Raw genomic sequence first — 9,810 nt, 5'->3', positions numbered from 1 at the left:
CTAATTACATTACATTTAGAACAATGTTTATGTGTTTAAAGGAAAATGTTCCTAGCATTGAAAAATGTTTATCCAATGTAAAAAGAATGTCCGCATCGTTAAAAAAAGCTTCGACGTGTATTTGCAAAAAAAAAAAACAAGTACTTCATATGTTTCAAATTGTAAGATGTTTTGGTACGCTAAATGTCTTATAATCTCGGACGGACGTAGTATTAGATAAAATGTTCAACACAAGTACTTCAAAAAACTGTCCAATCATGTATGTTAATATGTTAAACATTTATAAAATATGTCTTAGATGTATATGAAAATGTACAATGTGTATGAAAAAATAGACATTTAAACATATATTTTGCATACAAAAATTAATCATGTATTTTTTATTTCTTTAGAAAAGGAGGATGACCCCCGGCCTCTGTATCTGGAAGATGCATGCGGCCATTTTATTGATTAATCTTGAGGACCTTGTAAAGTAGAACAACAATATGATTGAATCCACCATCTTGGCAACATCCGCCGCTACTCCTATCCAAATGATGAAGGGGTGCAAGCTGGGCCACATACCCCGACCTCTCATCTAAACCTAACATCTAAAGCCGGAGGCCCCGCCCGAGCCATCTGTCGTGTCCGGGGCTCAAAACGGTCCGACACACTCACATGTGTCGTCGCCACCATCTTCCACTGGTCCAGCTTTAGAGCAGATTGAGGTGACAACCTTGGCAGGTCCTCCGCCATCGACGCCATCACGACAACAAACGACGACCTCCACCTACGCGAGTCTTGGCAGGTCCTCCGCCATTGACGCCACCACAACGCCAGACGACGACCTCCGCCTACGCGAGTCCATCTCCAAGCAACGGGCGTAAACCCGTGCTAGCATAGGGCCGCACCACCACCGTCGCCCACCACCCACAAGCATCACCCAACCCCAAGGTTCCCAAAGCGACGCCTTCAAGAAGGGAACGGCGCCGTGAGCGCCGCCGCCGCCCAACAAAGTTAGGGATTTCGCTCGGGAGACCAAGGAGAGTCCATGCCGACGCCTTCAAGGAGGGGAACAACGCCCTGAGGCGTCGCCGCCGGCGCGGCCGGTCATGGCCGGCCAGGGATTTCGCCCGAACTAGATCCCTGCCACCAGCAACGCCTCTTGTACAGAACCGACAACCAAGAGGAAGCGCGGCCCGACCAGGTTGGCCCGCACGCCGAACAAGGGAGGAGGGGAGGCGCCAGATCGCGCGCACCGTCCGCCGCAGAAGCCGCCACCGGCCGCCAACGACCACCGGATCCCGCCGCCCGTGCGGCCGAGACACCAGATCCACCGCCCGCATGGCTGCTAGCCGTCCGTGCCTTGTCAATGGAGCCGCCGCTCCAGATTCGGGGTTCCCCACGCAGAAGTAGGGCAACCGAGGCCCCGTAGCCACCATCCTTGGAGCCCCAGACTTGCCCGGCGACTGCCTCAGGCGACAGCGAGGAAGGGAAGAGGAGGAGGAGCGACTAGGGTTGGGAGGAGGAGGGGCAGACGAGGGTTGGGAGGAGGAGGAGGGGCGGAGGAGGGTTCAATTAATTATGTATTAAAAAAATGGGTACAACAAAAAAGTTTTTGATATATATGATACGTATGAAAAATTTAGACATGTGTTTAAAAAATGTTAATGGATTCAGAAAAAGTCCATGAATTTAAAAGTTGTTCACAAATTTCTAGAAATGTTTGTGAATTCAAAAAATGCTCATGAATTCAAAAGGTATTGACAGATTTCAACACAAATACCAAAGTTAATAAATTGTACACTGATTGAAAACTGTTTTCGAATCCAAAATATGTTCGGGAATCTGAAATATTGTTCCCGAAATTCAAAAAATAGTCACTGGATCAGAAAATGTTCACAGATTGAAACAGTTGAGCCAAAAATTTAGAAATGGTGCACAAATTCAAAATATGTCCGTGAATTTCAGAAATTATTCTCGAATTAAAAAAACGAAATTAAAAATGGAAAATAAGCGAGAAAACCAAAAGAAAGAAAACACATAGAAAAAGAAAGACGGTTACCTGAATATAGGCCGGACCATATGTGAAGGGGCTTCGTGTTTTTTTTTGAGCATCAATACAAACACAAGCGCTCATATACACGCGTATACACTCATCCGTATGAACGTACACACGCACACCCTATTCCTATGAGCACCTTCGAAAGACTGAGCCGACACATCATATTGAGATTTACGAAGTCACCGTAGACACCTCGTCGTCGACGGGAACGTCTCCTCCCACTGAAAGCGCATCGCCGGAAATCCTGAAATAAATCCAGGAATAATGCGACCCTGGTGGGTTGAGGAAACTACTGTCCACCTAACCATCTCAACCACAGATTGATTCGCAGGGGCTTCGTGTTTGCTTGCTCTATTTTCCAACACCCGTGCTAAATTGAATCTCCCTGGGCCATGCTCTGCCAGGCCCTTTTACAGCCAGGCGGGGCCAGCCCATGTGGCCAGGTTTGGCCTAGTTCGACGCAGAGGCTATCGGGCCCTTATAGCCTCGATCGTTAGGCCTAGTTGAAGACATGCCCACGCATGGTCCAAAAGTGAGCGAAAGATCGCGCGCACCCGTGGATGGCATAGGTAGATTCCCCTCTCTGCGTACCATATCCAGACCACATTTATTGTGGTCGTCGTGCTTCCTGCCCCCACGGCCGGTGAACCAGCCGCAACGACGGCGACGACGACCACTGGTCCATGAGAACCCTGTCCGGCCGTACCCGTACGTGTCATCCCGGCAGCCTCGAAACGACCGCGGTGGGCGCGTGCCAACAAGGCGCGCCTCAGGGCAAGGCAAGCACCACCACCGCTAGCTTAATCGTGAGCGTGAGAGCCGGCCGGACACAGGTGGACACCAGTTAGCGCCACCAGCGCGTCCGCAAGATCAAAGCCAGCAAATGGCTTTGATGCCCGTGGAGCTCTGCTACGCCACGGTCGCCTCTCCGGTGGCGGCGCCATCGGCCAGGAGGGCGCCGAGGCGGCGGGCGGTGGTGCGGTGCGCGGCGTCCGCGCCGGCGCCGATGGGGGAGAAGACCGAGTACAGGGACGGGCCGCTGGAGCGCGCGTTCATGGGGCTGTTCGCGCGCAAGATGGAGAAGTTCGCGGGAAGGAAGAAGAAGCCGGGCCCGGGCGGCGAGGAGGAGAAGAAGGCGGTGTGGGAGTGGGACTACGAGAGCTTCGTGGACGTGTCGCGGCGGGTGATGGTGGGGCGGTCGCGCGCGCAGCAGCAGGAGGCCGTCCGCGAGGTGCTCCTCTCCATGCTCCCTCCCGGCGCCCCCGAGCAGTTCAAGAAGCTCTTCCCGCCCACGCGCTGGGCCTGCGAGTTCAACGCCGCCCTCACCGTCCCCTTCTTCCACTGGCTCGTCGGTCCGTCAGAGGTAAGAGACCGAACACCCCACACCGCCTCGCGTCAATTTTCAGGCTTATCATCACGCCGCGTGTGATTGATTAATCAGGTTATCGAGGTAGAGGTTGACGGGGTGAAGCAGAGGAGTGGAGTGCTCATAAAGAAATGCAGGTATGAAAGAAATGCAGTCTAGGAAATGCGAGGAAACCTTTGATTTGATTTGATGTCACAGTCACGTCATGGGAATTCATGCAGGTACTTGGAGAACAGCGGGTGCGTTGGGATGTGCGTCAACATGTGCAAGATCCCCACGCAGAGCTTCTTCACCGACGAGTTCGGCCTTCCCCTCACCATGAATCCAAGTAAGTCCACTTGATGCAGGCCAACAGAATGAAATGAACCACGAATTTGTTCTCTCAAATACTGTACATGCTTTCTCTAGACTGCCTTTTCCATCTGAAATTCAGTTAACCCTGGCTGATGATTATCTTGCTCACTGTCGACCCAAGACTTTGAAGACATGAGCTGCGAAATGATATATGGTCAGGTGCCCCCACCACTGGAAGAAGATCCAGTGTCAAAACAACCCTGCTATCCCAGCCTCTGTGAGTGCGCCCAGATCTGGCAACACTTTTCAAGTACTGAACCAATCTAGCGCTGAACTTGCACTAACATGCATCATCTGTCACAAATGTGTTGTGCTGCTACAATTTTTTAGGTTCCATATCGACGCCCTCCGCTGCAATATGTCCCAAAATTCAGAACTAGAGAAAGCGCCGAAAACATTCCGGAGTTCAGATCTTGGTCGCTTTCAGTTTCTTCTGCAAGCGCTCACAAGGGTTTTGATACATAAATGATTGTGCATGGTATCCGATAGGCCAGAGTTCCAACAGGGACAATAGATAGTGCATTGGTAAATTTTATATATACACTCAATGTATATAATGTAGTCCATATCTTACAGGAAATGCAAAGATACATGATCCGAACTACTAATTTTGTAATTGCTGCACCTTTTCGCTGCATGACTAGAGTTTTCGGCTATCTATCATTTTGTAAAGAGTAAAATATGTCTACTGTATGTTGTGACTTGTGAGGGGAGCATGAAGCAATTGTCTATCTTCACATTCAAACACATGGAAATAGAGGATGTTGGGGAGGGTCCCCTGCCTCCACCCCTGGTATTTGGTTCGTTTATTCATTGGACGTTAATACTCGCCCTGTCAGAAAACCCTGCTCCGTGCCTCTCTTATCAACATTCTTGCCAACCACGGGGTTGTTTGGGTTGTCAAAGGTTGCCACATCTAAGGTTAGGCAAATTTGATCAACTTAGATGTATGTTTGGTTCAAGCCACATCTTAGGAAGGTCACACTAGAATCCCACATCACATACACTTAAAAAGTATGGCAAAATTCTCTCAGGCTTGCCAACTTGTGATTCTCATTTTGAAAAACTAATCTTAGACCTAATCGGCCAACAATGTCCAGCCCACCAAGCTTGGCTTCAACGGGAGGGGAACAACGGTGGCCTTCCTGGGACCTGAGCGGCGGCGACCTACCATGTACTACTCTTCCTTGTTGGCGGCAGCCCCCGCGGATGTGCCGACTTCGTGGTCCTGGCAGTGGGGCGCGGTCGGGGCGGAGCTGGCGATGTCCTCCCCGTTGTCGCTCTTACCCCACACCTCATCCACCGCCTTGTCGAACTCCCTGTAGGCGGCTTCCAGTTCCGCTTGACTGAGGCGGTACCGCCAGCGGTCGAGGCGGATGTCGGGGTGGTGTGGTAGGAGTCGGCTACCGCTCCTCCTCTCTCTCCAGCCGATTGTTGCTGCTAATTTGTTGTACGGACATCAGCAAGTCTCGCGATTGCCGCTAACCGCCCTGCCGTTCTTAGTTGGCCGTTGCTGCCCCGATCCACTTGCTTCCGCCCGCATTGGGTCGCCTTGATTCGCTCGATCCGCTTGGCGCTTGAACTGCTCGTGTGTGACGCCGCCCGCTTGTCTTCTTCTTCACTCGTCCAGATATCTCTTATCCAATCCATATTTTGAGTCAGTTTGTCTCTACTCCGAGTTTGGTTCACTTTAGTCACCTCCTTCGTGTTCTCCGATATCTTCATGGCATGATTTCTCATTGTCCGTTCTTTCCTCACTCCAGTTCATTACAACTTCAGTCCTATTCGGATGCTACATGGGTTAGTGATCCCTTGGATTGTCGTTCACTTTTTGCTTAATGTGTTTTTCTTGATGGTTCTCTCATTGTGCGGAAGAAAAAGAAACAGACTGTTGTTTCTCATTCGAGTGCAGAGGCTGAGTTGTGAGCTACGACTCTTTTGACGACAGAGATGATTTGGTTACGGTGGTTACTTCAGGATTTTGGTGTTTCTGTTACTACACCTACTTTGCTATTGTCTGACAGTACATGTGCTATTAGCATTATGCGTGACCCTGTGATCTGTGAAGCATGAGCTCACCAAGCATATTGGTGTTGACGGTTTTTATGTGTGCGTTGGTGTGTAGGATCAGTTTATTGCTCTTTAGTATGTGCCTTCCAAGTTATAGTTGGCCGATTTCTTTATGAAGGACCACACTAGAGCGCACCATGGCTTCTATCTCTCTAAACTCAGTGCTAGTAATCCACCATGAGTTTGAGGGGGCGGAGGTGTTAGAGTACTATTTATATAGCCATGTAACATTTTATATTTACCCCATTGTATAATGGGTTTTCTGTATATTTCCTACAGAGAAAACCACAGTGCTCTTCAGGGTTTTTAGGGCGGTAGGCCGGCATGACAAGAAGCCCGTCTTGCTCATGTGCATCAGTCCCGCTAAGCAGTGGCGGAGCTACACCAGAATTCCTAGAGGGGGCACAAAATAGGAGCGTTTGAGGGGGCAAAATACTATTTTTTTTCTTTCAGCTAGGCCCTCTACTTAATATTTCTACAAACAAGTGTCCAAAGTTTGGGGGGAGGGGGGCACAGCCCCCCCCCCCAGCAATACACTAAGCTTTGCCAATGCCACAAAGTATGCATTGGGGCACTCCCTCCCGAGCAATACAGTAAGCTCCACCGCTGCCACCAAGTATGCATTCTAGCTTCTCAATTATCGCACTCACTTTATAATTTGTAAAAAGAATGTTATAGCACATGTGGCCCGTCACAAGATTTTCGTGTAATGACTTGCGATTATTGCATTGTTTATCATCACGACGCGTGTTGTTGATTAAGCAGGTTATCGAGGTAGAGGTTGACGGGGTGAAGCAGAGGAGTGGATTGCTCATAAAGAAATGCAGGTACAGTATGAAATACAGGAAATGTGAGGAAACCTTTGATTTGATGCCACAGTCACGTCATCGCAATTCATGCAGGTACTTGGAGAACAGCGGGCGCGTTGGGATGTGCGTCAACATGTGAAAGATCCCCACACAGAGCTTCTTCACCGACGAGTTCGGCCTTCCCCTCACCATGAATCCAAGTAAGTCCACTTGAGTGCTTAGTTAATGCAGGCCAACAGAACGAAATGAAGTACAAATTTGTTCTCTGAAATACATGCTTTCTCTAGACCGAGTTTCCTGCCTTTTGCAACTGAAGTTAAGTTAGCCTTGGCTGATGATTACCTTACTCACTGACACCACAACATATCAGACTTTGAAGACATGAGATGCGAAATGATATATGGTCGGGTGCCCCCACCACTGGAAGAAGATCTAGTGTCGAAATAGCCCTGCTATCCCAGCCTCTATGAGTGCGCCAAGATTTGGCAACACTCTTCAAGTACCGAACCAATCCAGCGCTGAGCTTGCACTAACATGCATCATCAGTCGCAAATTTGTTTTGCTGCTACAATTTTTCAGGTTCCATATTGACGCCCTCCACTGCAATATGTCCCAAATTTCAGAACTAGAGAAAGCAACGAAAACGTTCCGGAGTTCAGATCTTGGTCGCTTTCAGTTTCTTCTGCAAGCGTTCACAAGGGTTTTGATACATAAATGATTGTGCATGTTATCTGATAGGCCAGAATTCCAACAGAGACAATAGATAGTGCATCGGTAAATTCTATACATACACTCAATGTATATAATGTAGCCCATATCTTACAAGAAATGCAAAGATACATGATCCGAACTACTAATTTTTTAATTGCTGCACCTTTTCGCTGCATGACTTGAGTTTTCGGCTGTCTACCATTTTGTAAAAAGTAAAATATGTCTACTGTATGTTGTGACTTGTGAGGGGAACATCAAGCAATTGTCTATGTTCACATTTTTTTGAAACGAAATCTATTTTCACATCAAAAACATGGAAATAGAGGATGTTGGGGAGGGTCCCCTGCCTCCGCCCCTGGTATTTGATTCGCTTATTCATTGGATGTCAATATCCGGGGAACATTCCCCATGGGAGATGGTCCTAGCGAACTGATGGTTCATGGCTCGTGTTGGACGCCAAAATCCAGCAATTCCGTTCGCTAGCAAAAACACTCTCCCACGAACTATCCTACTTCCTCTATTCTGAAATGTAGGTCGCTGGGATCTTTTTCCGACCAGGTGAAAAAAGGGCAAAAGACCAGGTTACCCCTGGCTAATTTGAATGTCCCCCACCTCCACCGTCTCCTACCTCCGCCCCCTTCACTTCCACCCTCTACCTCCGGCTCCCCGCCTCCGCCCAGGTTCTTTGCCCCCAGGCCCTCTGCCCAGATCCAGCGGCAGTTCACCAACGGCAGTTGCGCAGCATCAGATAACCAACAACTGCAAAAGATCACCAGTAGCGGCAGCAGATCACCAGCGCAGCAGCAGATGGTTCCGAATCATTGCTCAGGTTGACATGTAGTAGCAGATCACCAGTGATAGCTGCCTCGTCTTCTCGCCTAGTAGCATGCCTGGAGAACATGGTTCTCCCATACCTCAACAATACTCCACCCGCAAAAGATGAGATGATTCAAGATGCAGGAGATGAAGATTTTCAAGATGTGGGTACATTTATTTCATGAACTTGTTTGTATCCAGATCATGATCATGAAACAACACAAACTCCATGAACTTGTTTGTATCCAGATCATGATCATGATCATACACTACTGTCCAATTAACATATCCATATCATGATCATAAACAAGTTTATTTCAGTAAGTGCAGTACTCCAGGAGTGCAATTGATCATGATCATAAACCTGTACTTGCCGACCTTCACAGGTTTTGTCGATACTGAGATGGCAAATTGCAAGATATCAATCCGAAGTCTGGTATACTACTCAACTAGTTGCCTTTCTGTTAAATACTATTTCAACACATGCCTTTGGAAATTTAGACAAACTAATGTATTTAAACATTTGTAAGACTAACATAATCATCACATAAATGCATTGTCCCGGTTGTTCTTACCTAATTCTGATTAATCATTTTTGTGGCCGAGAATCTTGTTATGCTTTTCTTTTTGGAACTTGGTAGTATTGAAGTTCACAAATAGTTTTCTATTAAGCTTGTGTGTTCTTTTACTCCTTTTGAGATCGATAGATCTGTTATTGAGAGCTTTGGAGAAAGAGGGGAAACATGCATTTTATCCAAAGTTTACCCATCCCTCGCCATAGGCAAGGAAGCTCACTTACACGTCTTCAACAATGGGAGGGTGGATATTAAGGTGTCAAAACTCAGTGCATGGGAGATGAAGAAGCACTTTGTGGAGCTTGGGGAGAATCGAAGGGGGGAGGGGGCAAAGAGATTTAATCCTCTAAAAATGTATTCTTTCAGTAAATATGCAAGGGCTAAGGGGGCAGTGCCCCCTAGTTTGTATCCAGATCATGATCATGACCATACACTAATGTCCAATTAACATATCCATATCACGATCATAAACAAGTTTATTTCAGTAAGTGTAGTACTCATGGAGTGCAATTGATCATGATCATAAACCTGTACTTGCCGATCTTAACAGGTTTTGTCGATACTGAGATGGCAAATGGAAAGATATCAACCCGAAGTTTGGTATACTACTCAACTAGTTGCCTTTTTGTTAAAGATTATTTCAACACATGCCTTTGTAAATTTAGACAAACTAATGTTTTTAAACATTCGTAAGACTAACATATAATCATCACAGAAATGTATTGTCCGTGTTGTTCTTTCCTAATTCTGATTAATCATTTTTGTGGCCAAGAATATTCTTATGCTTTTCTTGTTGGAACTTGTTAGTATTGAAGTTCACAAATTATTTTCTATTAAGCTTGTGTGTTCTTTTACTCTTTTTGAGATAGATAGATATGTTGTTGAGAGTTTTGTCGCCATGGGCAAGGAAACTCACTTGCATGTCTTTGACAATGGGAGGGTGGATATTAAGGTGTCAAAACTCAGTGCATGGGAGAAGAAGAAGCACTGGTGGAGCTTCAGGAGAATCGAAGGGGGGCAAAGATATATTAATCCTCTCAAAATGTATTCTTTCAGTAAATATGC

The 9,810-nt window shown here is 47.2% G+C and overlaps 1 protein-coding gene and 1 long non-coding RNA gene across 2 annotated transcripts; both read left to right on the top strand.

Moving 5' to 3' along the window:
* Window positions 1-2,745: 2,745 nt before the first annotated feature.
* LOC119331047 (beta-carotene isomerase D27, chloroplastic-like) lies at window positions 2,746-4,509 on the top strand. Its single transcript, XM_037604215.1, has 5 exons — window positions 2,746-3,407; window positions 3,486-3,547; window positions 3,632-3,738; window positions 3,886-3,981; window positions 4,095-4,509. Exons 1-5 carry the CDS (start codon window positions 2,928-2,930, stop codon window positions 4,142-4,144), a joined length of 795 nt encoding a protein of 264 aa, XP_037460112.1. The 5' UTR covers window positions 2,746-2,927; the 3' UTR covers window positions 4,145-4,509.
* A 2,088-nt stretch (window positions 4,510-6,597) lies between these two features.
* On the top strand, window positions 6,598-7,049 carry LOC119329670. The gene is made up of 3 exons (XR_005159648.1): window positions 6,598-6,661; window positions 6,737-6,843; window positions 7,014-7,049. It is a non-coding gene; the product is annotated as an uncharacterized LOC119329670 (long non-coding RNA).
* Window positions 7,050-9,810: the final 2,761 nt, after the last annotated feature.

Source organism: Triticum dicoccoides, chromosome 7A, assembly GCF_002162155.2.
Source record: "Triticum dicoccoides isolate Atlit2015 ecotype Zavitan chromosome 7A, WEW_v2.0, whole genome shotgun sequence".
Lineage (NCBI taxonomy): Eukaryota > Viridiplantae > Streptophyta > Magnoliopsida > Poales > Poaceae > Triticum > Triticum dicoccoides.
This window is presented reverse-complemented; position numbering and strand designations above follow the sequence as displayed.

Excerpts from the sequence above, each read along its gene's own strand:
- LOC119331047 (XM_037604215.1), top strand. The coding sequence starts at position 2,928 with ATGGCTTTGATGCCCGTGGAGCTCTGCTACGCCACGGTCGCCTCTCCG. Across the intron at positions 3,408-3,485 it reads GGCTCGTCGGTCCGTCAGAG|GTTATCGAGGTAGAGGTTGA; the intron begins GTAAGAGACCGA and ends TTGATTAATCAG. Across the intron at positions 3,982-4,094 it reads ACCCTGCTATCCCAGCCTCT|GTTCCATATCGACGCCCTCC; the intron begins GTGAGTGCGCCC and ends ACAATTTTTTAG.